Source organism: Passer montanus, unplaced genomic scaffold (genome assembly GCF_014805655.1).
Source record: "Passer montanus isolate IOZ18808 unplaced genomic scaffold, ASM1480565v1 scaffold101, whole genome shotgun sequence".
Taxonomy (NCBI): Eukaryota; Metazoa; Chordata; class Aves; order Passeriformes; family Passeridae; genus Passer; species Passer montanus.
The window spans coordinates 50,491-62,236 of record NW_024356616.1 but is presented as its reverse complement, the minus strand read 5'-3'; the positions used below and the strand labels follow the sequence as shown (position 1 = coordinate 62,236).

The window sequence follows — 11,746 nt, the reverse complement described above, 5'->3', positions numbered from 1 at the left end:
TCCCATTTTTCCAGCTCGGGAATTCTCCTGGATTTCCCTGGCTCTGGAGCCCAGCCATGGACAGGGATGATCCCATTTTTCCATTTTGGGAATTCTGGATTTCCCCGGCTCTGGGGATGGGAACCTGCCAGGTATGGACAGGGATAATCTCATTTTTCCAGCTCAGGAACTCTAGATTTCCCTGGCTCTGGAGCCCAGGCATGGACAGGGATGATCCCGTTTTTCCAGCTCTGGAATTCTGGATTTCCCTGGCTCTGGAGCCCAGGCATGGACAGGGATGATCCCATTTTTCCAGCTCGGGAATTCTGGATTTCCCTGGCTCTGGAGTCCGGGCATGGACAGGGATGATCCCATTTTTCCATTTTGGGAATTCTGGATTTCCCCGGCTCTGGGGATGGGAACCAGCTGGGCATGGATGGGGATGATCCCATTTTTCCATAGGAATGGGGCTGGGAAAGGATGGGAAGCATCTCCCACCCCTCAGAGCATCCTACACCCTTCCAGCTCTGCCTCGCTCCATGATTTTCCTTAATCCCATGTGGAAAACCCTGCTGGAGACTTTTCCCTTTATTTTGGAGCACTTTTAGGTGTTTTTCCCCGTGTGACCCCACCTGGAGCAGGATCCCACCTGGAGCAGGATCCCACCCGTGCATCCCATTGCCCCCAACCCCGCCCGGGATGCGGCGATGGAGCCGGAGCTTTAATCAGCATCTCTTATCAAAACCACTTAATTTGCCTCATTAAAACCCTCCCGTCGGATTCGCGGGATCCAGGAAATGAACTGCAGCACCTGAGCGTCGCCTTTGATTGGGAGAGGCTATAAATAATTCATGGAATGGCCGAGATTTCCATGGAAAAGCTGATGGGATGCTGAGGAACTGGGATCCCGAGGTCGCTCCGGGGTGGGGATGGGGCTGGGGGGTCCCAGGGGGGTCCTGGGCACCGAGGGGTCCAGGGAAATCCCATGGGAATTGGGGTGGGGCTGCTTGAGGGGATGGATGTCCCCTGGGAAAGGCTGGGAGGGTTGGGAAGGGGAGGAGGAGGAAGATGAGGAGGGAAAGGGAAAAGGAAAGGAAAAGGAAAAGGAAAAGGAAAAGGAAAAGGAAAAGGAAAAGGAAAAGGAAAAGGAAAAGGAAAAGGAAAAGGAAAAGGAAAAGGAAAAGGAAAAGGAAAAGGAAAAGGAAAAGGAAAAGGAAAAGGAAAAGGAAAAGGAACACAAGGAGGATGGCCCTATGGCTCTGTACTGGTTTGTAGTGGGAGGAATGGAGCAAGCCGTGAAAATCTCCATGAAAATAAAAGCCAGTTTTCCATCTGGAATCCAGAGGGGATGGAAGGGGCGTTTATAAAGAGAATTTAAAAAAAAAAAGTGAGGATGAAACAGACGGAATTTGGGGTTTGCCGAGCAAGGTGGGGAGGGACCTTTGGGCAGGGAAGGACCCGGTGCTGCTGTGGCACTGGAACATACTGGGAGCACTGGGGGCTCTGTGTGGGCACAGGAGGGCTCGGGGCGGGATCTGAATCCCTGGGAATGAGCACTGTCCATCCCATGGGGTGAGATCTGCATCCCTGGGGGATTTGGGATGTTCATCCCTGGGGATTTGGGATGTTCAACCCTGGGGATTTGGGATGTCCATCCCTGGGGATTTGGGATGTCCATCACAGGGAATGAGCTCTGTCCATCCCATGGGGTAGGATCTGCAACCCTGGGGAATTCGGGACATCCATCCCTGGGGATTTGGGATGCCCATCCCTGAGGGATTTGGGATGTCCATCCTGAGGGATTTGGGATGTCCATCCCGTGGGATTTGGGATGTCCATCCTGAGGGATTTGGGATGTCCATCCTGAGGGATTTGGGATGTCCATCCTGAGGGATTTGGGATATCCATCCCGTGGGATTTGGGATGCCCATCCTGAGTGATTTGGGATGTCCATCCCCAAGGAAGCACACCCCGCTGAGCGCCCCAGGCCATTCCTGCTCCAGCCGCCCTGGAAGTGCATCCCGGGGGATGAGTGAGGTGGAACCGCTGCTCCAGCGGGCTTCGGGGTCCCGGGGCTGCGGCCGCGGGGGTCCCGCTGCCCGGGCACCGCCGCTCCGGTGGGCTCGCACTGCCCTCCAGTGGGCGCATCCAGCGCTTCCAGCTGTCCCCTGCCACCTCCCGGCTGTCCCCTGCCACCCCCCAGGTGTCCCCTGCCACCTCCCGGTTGTCCCCTGCCACCTCCCGGCTGTCCCCTGCCACCCCCGGCTGTGCCCCCTCCCCAGCCCCGGCTGCGCTGGGCTCTGGGGGTCTCAGTTCTGCCGGGGATGGGGTAAAGTCCTGCTGGGGGATTTGGGGCGTCCCCTCCTCGTCTCCCCCGCTGCCGCTCACTGCAGGTTCCTCTTCTTGGCCACCCTGAGGGCCACGTTGTCGTAGTCGCAGTCGCCGAGCCACTCGTTGCCCTGCAGCAGGAAGGGCCTCTTGGGGACGGCGTAGTCGTCGCGCTGGGCGTTGTAGGGAGTCCCGAGCCCGGGGGGCTCCTCGGGGGCCGCCTGCAGCCTCCAGGCCTCCCCCTTCACCTCCTGGGGCTCGTCGTACAGCGAGAGGCCCGAGAGACCCTCGGGCTCGTCGTAGATGTGCTCGGGTTTGGGGGCCGTGGGGCGGCCGGGGGGCTGCTGAGCCCCCCCTGCATCCCTGGGGACACTCGGCGGCTCGGGGAGCCCCTCCTGGGGACAGCCCAGGCCACCGAACTGGCGCGCCAGGAGGGACTTGGCGATGGTGTCGAAGGGGACGGCGTACTCGGACTCCACCCTGGCCCCGTCCGGCCTCCGGCCCGTGTCGGGCGGCGCGGCCGCGTTCCCGCGGCGCAGGGCGTCGTGGGGCTCGGCGTAGGGACAATCCGCACCCCGTGCCAGCTGGAACGGCCCCGAGGCCTCCCCAGCCCCGGGGGGCATCACCGGCCTGCCCTTGACCCCTTTGCCCTCCTCATGGCCCTGTGCCCGGCCGGGTGTCCTGGCGTGCTCAAGCGGCCGCGGGGTTTCATCCACAGGGCCCCCCCGGCGCGGCTCCTCGGCGCCGCGGCCCCGCTGGACCTCGATGGCCGCCTCGATGGCCTGGAAGATCTCGTTGCCCTGCCTGGTGTCGAACTCGAAGTTGCCCTCTCCGGACGCGCAGCGCCGGCCGGCCTCGAAGGAGAAGGTCACCTGCGGAGGGCAGGGGTCAGCGCCAGGCCACGGCCATGTCCGGCCCGGCCCTGCGGCTGCACACTGACCTTGTCGCGGCCGAAGCGGCGCAGGAAGCGGTAGGGCCAGCTGGCCAGCAGCTCCTGGCTCTGCGGGTGCCACAGCTCCAGCGCCTCCTCGCCCGCCCGCAGGATGCCGCGGCCCCGGAGGCGGCAGCGCTGCGATGACGGTGTCACCCTCACTGTCACCTCAAACGCCTGCTCCAGGCCGGCTGGGGATGGACACAGCGTTGGACACAGGTCCCACACCGCAGAGGGGCTGTGAGTGACCCCCCCAGGCCAGAGCCCCGGACACAGCTGGTGCTGGACACGTGTCCCACCCCTCAGAGTGACCCCTAAGCCAGGGCAGACTGCTCCAGGTCTGCTGGGATGGACAGGGTGGACACTGGACACATGTCCAACCCAAAGAGGGGCTGTGAATGACCTCCAAGCGAGGACAACCTGTTCCAGGCCAGCGGGGGTGGACACAGCATTGGACACGTGTCCCACCCTGCAGAGGGGCTGTGAGTGACCCCCAAGTCAGGACAGATGGCTCCAGGCCAGCTGGGATGGACAGGGTGGACACTGGACACACGTCCCACCCCACAGAAGGGCTTTGAATGAGCCCTGAACCAGGACAAATGGCTCCAGGCCAGCTGGGGTGGACATGGTGGACACTAGACACATATCCCACCCTGGAGAAGGTATGTTAGTAACCCCCAAGCCAGGACAGCCTGCTCCAGGCCACCTGGGGTGGACACAGCATTGGACACGTGTCCCACCCTGCAGAAGGGCCGTGGATGACCCCTCCAGCCAGGCCAGCAGTGTCCGGCCGATAAGGGCTGGCACTCCAGGCCAGCTGGGGTGGACACAGCATTGGACACGTGTCCCACCCTGCAGAGGGGCTGTGAGTGACCCCCAAGCCAGGACAGATGGCTCCAGGCCAGCTGGGATGGACAGGGTGGACACTGGACACACGTCCCACCCCACAGAAGGGCTTTGAATGAGCCCTGAACCAGGACAAATGGCTCCAGGCCAGCTGGGGTGGACATGGTGGACACTAGACACATATCCCACCCTGGAGAAGGTATGTTAGTAACCCCCAAGCCAGGACAGCCTGCTCCAGGCCACCTGGGGTGGACACAGCATTGGACACGTGTCCCACCCTGCAGAAGGGCCGTGGATGACCCCTCCAGCCAGGCCAGCAGTGTCCGGCCGATAAGGGCTGGCCAGGATGACCACTGCTGATAGCGCAGCCGAGCCGGCCCCACAAACAGGAAGAGGCTTTTGGGGAGATTTCCCCACCCCTCACAGCCCCAGCCCCGCTCCCACCTTTGCCCCGCGAGCTGTACAGGGAATTTTCCTCCATGGAGAACTCGCCCTCGGTGCCCTCCTTGGCCACTCCCGGCTCCTCCCGGCTCCTCTGCCCCGGGGGAAGAGCGGCAGGTGAGGGCTGCCATCCATCCCAGTGGATCCCACCCATCCTGGTGGATCCCATCCATCCCAGTGGATGCCACATATCCAGGTGGGTTCCATCCATCCCAGTGGATCCCATCCATCTCATTGGATCCCATCCACCCCAGAGGATCCCAGCCATCCCAGTGGATCCCACCCATCCCTGTGCATCCCATCCATTCTAGCAGACCCCATCCATCTTGGTGGATCCCATCCAACCCAGTTGATCCCATCCATCCCAGTGCATCCCACCCACCCCAGTGGATCCCATCCATCCCAGTGGATCCCATCCATCTCATTGGATCGCATCTATCCCAGCAGGTCCCATCCAGCCTGGCGGATCCCATCCATCCCAATGGATCCCATCCATCCCAGCAGATCCCATCCATCCCGGTGCATCCCATCCAACTCAGTGCATAGCATCCACCCTTGTGGGTCCCATCCATTCTAGCAGATCCCATCTACCCCGATGGATCCCATCCTTCCCAGTGGATCCCATACATCCTAATGGATCCCATACATCCCAATGGATCTCATCCATCCCAGTGGATCCCACCCACCCCGGTGGATCCCATCCATCCCAGCAGATCCCAGGCAGGTGAGGGCTGCCATCCATCCCAGTGGATCCCACCCATCCTGGTGGATCCCATCCATCCCAGTGGATGCCACATATCCAGGTGGGTTCCATCCATCCCAGTGGATCCCATCCATCTCATTGGATCGCATCTATCCCAGCAGGTCCCATCCAGCCTGGTGGATCCCAACCATCCCAATGGATCCCATCCACCCCAGTGGATCCCACCCATCCCAGCGGATCCCACCCATCCCAGCGGATCCCACCCATCCCAGCGGATCCCACCCATCCCAGCGGATCCCACCCATCCCAGTGGATCCCATCCACCCTGGTGGATCCCATACATCCCAATGGATCTCATCCATCCCAGTGGATCCCACCCACCCCGGTGGATCCCATCCATCCCAGCAGATCCCACCCACCCCGGTGGATCCCACCTTTCCCAGCGCTATCCGGGCACGTACCGGGAACGCCAGCCCACCCCGGTGGATCCCATCCACCCTGGTGGATCCCATACATCCCAATGGATCTCATCCATCCCAGTGCATCCCACCCACCCCAGCGGATCCCATCCACCCCAGTGGATTCCCACCCGCCCCGGTGGATCCCACCTTTCCCAGCGCTATCCGGGCACGTACCGGGAACGCCAGCTCGCACAGCCGCTGGATCCATTCGGCCGCCTCGGCGCCGTCGGCGGCCAGCAGGAAGCGCCGCTCCGTGGTCTCCAGCAGGAAGGGGACGGTGTCCTTGGGACAGGTGGCATCGCCGCCCACCTCGGCCACGTGGACGCAGTCGCTGAGCCGGACCAGGCGCCGGCTGCCCTCGGCCTTGCGCGGCCGCTCGGGGCCCTCCAGCAGCTCCAGGCGCGCCGTGGAGCACGAGCTCTCCCGGTACAGCACGGCCCAGAACTTCTTCCACTTCTGCCGGGGGGACAACCAGGGTGTCTGCCTTCCCAAGAGGGTTCGACCTTCCCTGGGGTTCGACCTTCCCTGGGGTTCTACCTTCCCAACAGAGTTCAACCTTCCATGGGGTTTTTACCTTTCCAAAAGTGCTTGACCTTCCTTGATGTTCTACCTTCCCAACAGGGTTCAACCTTCCCTGGAGTTTTTATCTTCCCTGGGGTTTTTACCTTCCCAAAAGGGTTCGACCTTCCCTGGGGTTTTTAACTTTCCTGCAGTTTTTACCTTCCCATGAGTTTTTACCTTCCCAGGGGTTTTTTACCTCTCCAGGAATTTTTACCTTCCCTGGGGTTTTTACCTTCCAGGAGGGTTTTACCTTCCCAGGGTTTTTTTTTTACCTTCCCAGGAGTTTTCACCTTCCCAGGGGTTTTTACCTCCCCAGGAATTTTTACCTTCCCATAAGTTTTTACCTTCAAGAGTTTTTACCTTCCCAGGAGTTTTCACCTTCACAGGGGTTTTTACCTTTCCGGGACTTTTCATCTTTCTAGGAGTTTTTACCTTCCCAGGAGTTTTTACCTTCCCAGGAGTTTTTATCCCCTTGGGACCCTGCTTAGGATCACCTAAAACAGGACAAGGGTGCAAAGCCCTGCAGGTCTGGCTGAAGGTGGGGGTGACATAAATTGGGATTTAAATCACCCCTGACATGAACCAAGGCTTTTCCACCCCCAGCCTCACCCACCCCATTCCCAAAAAAGCCGTGAACAACTTCCAGCTCCTTCTTCCTCCCGTTTTCCCTAAAAACCCCACATTTTCATCTCTCTGGCTCTGCCCCAAAAGCAGCAGCAGTTCCGGCTCGGGGAGCGCGGGAGGCCTCAGGGCAGAGGGGAAGTGGGGGCAGGGAAAGCGGCCCCAAAAGCAGCACATCGCTCCCAGCAGCTCCGGGGCCCGCAGCTCCCTTTGCCCGGGATGGGGTTTTGGGATCCCTGCCCTTGGATCCTTTTGGGATCCCTCGTGGATCCGCTGGGGATGGGATCTGTGGGGAGGAAGAGAAGGGAGAGGGGCAGGAGGGGCCCCTCAGCTCCTTCCCCCTCGCAGCCATTGCCCGACCTCAGCCTTTATCGGCAGCGGAAGCCACACAGTTTTGGGGCCTGCAGCCGTCACTGTCCCCAGTGTGGCTTTGGGGCCTGCAGCCGTCACTGTCCCTAAATGTGGCTTTGGGGCCTGCAGCTATCACCTCCAGCTGGAACTGTCCCCAAATGCACCTTTGGGGCTCACATCCCTCACCCCGCTTTGGGGGCTGTATTTGTCACCCAGTGTGGCTTTGGGGTCACTTCTGTCACCCCCTTACTGTGCAGAGCCTCTCCTGGGGGGGTCTGTACAAAGTGTCCCCAGCACCTCCTGTCCCCCTGTGGTGGCTGCGGGACAGCTGAGCATCAACAGGTGGGATCACCCCGTTCCCAGGGGATTCACCCCATTGCTGTGGGATTCACCCCGTTCCTGTGGGATTCACCCCGTTCCTGTGGGATTCACCCCATTCCTGTGGGATTCACCCCATTGCTGTGGGATTCACCCCATTCCCATGGGGTTCACCCCATTCCCGTGGGATTCACCCCGTTCCTGTGGGATTCACCCCATTCCTGTGGGATTCACCCCATTCCTGTGGGATTCACCCCGTTCCCATGGGATTCACCCCGTTCCCATGGGGTTCACCCCATTCCTGTAGGATTCACCCCATTCCTGTGGGATTCACCCCGTTCCTGTGGGATTCACCCTGCTCTTATGGGATTCACCCCATTCCCACGGGGTTCACCCCATTCCTGTGAGATTCACCCTGTTCCTGTGGGATTCACCCCATTGCTGTGGGATTCACCCCCTTCTCATGGGATTCACCTAATTACCACAGGATTCACCCCGTTCCTCTGGGATTCACCCCATTCCTGTAGGATTCACCCCGTTCCTGTGGGATTCACCCCGTTCCTATGGGGTTCACCCCATTCCTGTGGGATTCACCCCATTCCTGTAGGATTCACCCCGTTCCTGTGGGATTCACCCCGTTCCTGTGGGATTCACCCCATTCCTGTGGGATTCACCCCATTCCTGTAGGATTCACCCCGTTCCTGTGGGATTCACCCCGTTCCTGTGGGATTCACGCCATTGCTGCAGGATTCACCCCGTTCCCATGGGGTTCACCCCATTCCTGTAGGATTCACCCCGTTCCTGTGGGATTCACCCCCTTCTCATGGGATTCACCCCGTTCTCATGGGATTCCTGTAGGATTCACCCGATTCACCCCGTTCCTCTGGGATTCACCCCATTCCTGTAGGATTCACCCCGTTCCTGTGGGATTCACCCCCTTCTCATGGGATTCACCCCGTTCTCATGGGATTCACCTAATTACCACAGGATTCACCCCGTTCCTCTGGGATTCACCCCATTGCTGCAGGATTCACCCCGTTCTCATGGGACTCACCCTGTTCCCGTGGGATTCTCCCCGTTCCCGTGGGATTCTCCCCCTCCAGGCCCCCCGACCCCGCTGACCTTCCCGAAGGTTTGCTGCAGCTGCAGGAACATCCCGCCCTGCTTCACCACCGCCTCGTCCATCGCGGCCTGTCCGAGCGTCCGCAGTGTCCGAGTGTCCCCGAGTGTTCCGAGTGTCCCAAATGTCCCGAGTGTCCAGAGTGTCCCAAGTGTCCGAGCGTCCACAGCGTCCAGAGCGTCCCCAAGTGTCCGGAGTGTCCTGAGTGCCCGGTGTGTCCTGAGTGCCCGCAGTGTCCCCAGGTGTCCTCAGTGTCCCGGGGTCCCGGGGCCGTGTCCCCCGCGGTGTCACCGGGGCGGGCTCAGCCCGTGCCGCGCTCAGCCGGGCTCTGCCGCTTCCTGCGCGCTGCGACTTCCTGTGGGTCCCCACGGGGACACGGGGTGTGACGCTGGGGACACGGGGTGTGACTCGGGGGACACGGGGTGTGACACTGGGGACACGGGGTGTGACAGCGGGGACACGGGGTGTGGCACTGGGGACACGGGGTGTGACAGCGGGGACACGGCGTGCGGCACAGCCGGACAGGTGGGCACGGCGCCGTCAGGGTGGCACTGCCGGGCATCTGGGTGTGGCAGTGTGGACACATGGGTGTGGCACGGTGGGCGTGGCGCTGTGCACAGGTGGGTGTGGCACTGGAGGGCACCTGGGTGTGGCACTGTGGGTGTGGCACTGTGGGTGTGCCACTGTGGGTGTGCCACTGGTGGACATGTGGGTGTGGCACTGGGGACACGCCCCTGTGCCACCCTGTGGTGCTGATGGGCACTGGGCACAGGTGGAGGACACTGAGCACTGGGCAGGACACTGGGGTCACGGGGTGTGGCAGCAGGGCACTGATGGCACTGATGGCACTGGTGGCACTGCTGGCACTGGTGGCACCGGTCATACTGGTGTGTTCGGTCACACTGGTGGCACTGGTGGCACTGGTTTTACTGGCGTCAGTGCTCACACTGGTGACATCGGAGGCACCGGTGGCACTGGGCGTGCTGGTGCCAGTGCTCACAGTGCTGTCCCTGTGCTGTCCCCGCTGTCCCCGCTCTGTCCCCGCGCTGTCCAGTGGCACTGGGCGCGCTGGTGCCAGTGCTCACAGTGGTGTCCCTGTGCTGTCCCCGCTGTCCCCTCTGTCCCCGCTGTCCCGGGTGCGCGGCCCCTTTAAGGCCGTGTCAACAAACCCGCCTCGCGCCCCTCCCTCCTTCCCCCCCCACCCGCGCCGCGCCTCCTCCGTGACGTCACGCGCAGCGCGCCGCGCGCGCGCGGTGGGCGCGGCCATGCCGCTGTGGGCGTGTCCCCAGCGCCGCGCGCAGGCCCCGGCTCCCGCTGTCACCGCCGTGCCGCCGCTGTCAGCGGGGCTGCGCTGCCCCGGCCGGGCCGGGCGCTCCCGCTCCTGGGGGGCTGCGGCACCGCCGGCCCCGCTCGGCTCCGTTCCCAGCCCGGCTCGGTTCATTTCCCACACAGCTTTGGGTTCCTCTCCCGGCCCGCCTCGGCTCCGTTTCCAGCCGGGTTCTGTTCCTTTCCCAGCCCTGTTTGGGTTCCTTTCCCGGCCCGGTTCGGGTCCCGATTTAGGGTCATTTCCCTGCCTGCCTTAGGGTCATTTCCCTGCCTGCCTTAGGGTCATTTCCCTGCCTGCTTTAGGGTCATTTCCCTGCCTGCTTTAGGGTCATTTCCCTGCCTGGTTTGGGGTCATTTCCCGGCCGGGTTTAGGGTCATTTCCCTGCCTGGTTTGGGGTCATTTCCCTGCCTGCTTTAGGGTCATTTCCCGGCCGGGTTTGGGGTCATTTCCCTGCCTGCTTTAGGGTCTTTCCCAGCCCTGTTTGGGTTCCTTTCCCAGCCCAGTTCTGTTCCTTTCCCATCCAGGTTTGGACACTCAGGGTCAGGAAAGGTTTCCCACGGGTGTTTCAGGGGAATCCCAGAGTGGAACAGTTTGTGGGGCAGGAGATGGGAGAAAATCAGAGGTGGAAAAGTTCCAGGGTGGAGTGGAGGGACCCAAACCCCCGGGAAAGGGAATCAAACCCTACCCCCTAAAATTGACCCCAAACCCCCCGAGGCAGCAAACCCAAAGCCAGGCACAGTTTGCAGGGTTTTCCCTGAGGTTTTTTTGGGGTAGAACAGAATTCCCAGGAGTTATTTATTATCCCTGGAACTTTGGGAATAAATCAATCCCGAGCAGTTCATTAACTCAGCAGAGAGCTGGGAACGTTCCTGGGAATTCTGATCCCGAGGGAAAGGAGGAATTGCTGCATTGTTAACCAGGATTTTCAGGGGAAAATCCGGATTTTCTGGGAATTCTGCTCCAAAGCCGAGTTTTCCGTGGTAAATCCGGGATTGAGGGAGGTGGAAGTGGGGAAAGTTGGAGCTGGAGGGGTCGGGAACGCCGAGCTCAGCGGGGTTAAAGTTTAACAGCAGAGCTCTGGGAGGTGTTCCAGGCTGAGAAGGGATTTGGGAGCTCGAGCAGCTCCAGGAGGGGCTGGAGTGCTGGGAAAAGGGGCTGGGGTTGGGATTTGGGGCAGAAATCCTTTTGTTATCCCAGACTGGAATATTCGGGAGCTTCCAGGGATCCTCAGATCTCTGGGAATTCTGTCCCAGGCAGGAATTCCTGCCCAAAATCCCATTTAATTTCCCCTTTCCAGGGAGAAATTCCTGGAATTTCATGGAATCCCTCCATCCCAATCCCTCTCCAGCTCTCCTGGAGCCCCTTCAGGCTCTGGAATTTTTCCCTGGAATTTCTCCCCCCAGGCTGAGAAGGGATTTGGGAGCTCGAGCAGCTCCAGGAGGGGTTGGAGTGCTGGGAAAAGGGGCTGGGGTTGGGATTTGGGGCAGAAATCTTTTATTTTCCCAAGCTGGAATGTTTGGGAACTCCCAGGGATCTGCAGTTTTCTGGGAATTCTGTCCCAGGCAGGAGTTCCTGCCCAAAATCCCATTTAATTCCATTTTCCCAGGGAAATCCATCCCTGTCCTCCATCCCAAACCCTCCTGGAGCCCCTTCAGGCTCTGGAATTTTTCCCTGGAATTTCCCTTTTCCAGCAGAAATTCCCAGCCTGGCTCCAGAGGGGTTTTCATGGAATATTCTTTGGGAATATTGGGATTTTGAG

General features: G+C 60.7%; 1 protein-coding gene across 2 annotated transcripts; it reads right to left on the bottom strand.

The window, feature by feature from the left end:
* Positions 1–1,259: 1,259 nt before the first annotated feature.
* Positions 1,260–8,983, bottom strand: DOK2 (docking protein 2). Of its 2 annotated transcripts, none has more exons than XM_039716262.1 (5): positions 8,663–8,983; positions 5,864–6,145; positions 4,529–4,619; positions 3,248–3,429; positions 1,260–3,179 (listed from the first exon to the last, which is right to left on the bottom strand). In XM_039716262.1, the coding sequence occupies exons 1-5, from the start codon at positions 8,723–8,725 to the stop codon at positions 2,364–2,366; spliced, it is 1,434 nt and encodes a 477-aa protein (XP_039572196.1). In that variant the 5' UTR covers positions 8,726–8,983; the 3' UTR covers positions 1,260–2,363. The 2 variants fall into 2 exon arrangements, with proteins under 2 accessions (XP_039572196.1, XP_039572205.1); XM_039716271.1 differs by lacking the exon at positions 8,663–8,983 and adding an exon at positions 8,595–8,645.
* Positions 8,984–11,746: the final 2,763 nt, after the last annotated feature.

Excerpts from the sequence above, each read along its gene's own strand:
- DOK2 (XM_039716262.1), bottom strand. The coding sequence starts at position 8,725 with ATGGACGAGGCGGTGGTGAAGCAGGGCGGGATGTTCCTGCAGCTGCAG. Across the intron at positions 4,620-5,863 it reads TGTGCGAGCTGGCGTTCCCG|AGGAGCCGGGAGGAGCCGGG; the intron begins GTACGTGCCCGG and ends CCCCCGGGGCAG. Across the intron at positions 3,430-4,528 it reads GTACAGCTCGCGGGGCAAAG|CCGGCCTGGAGCAGGCGTTT; the intron begins GTGGGAGCGGGG and ends GTCCATCCCCAG.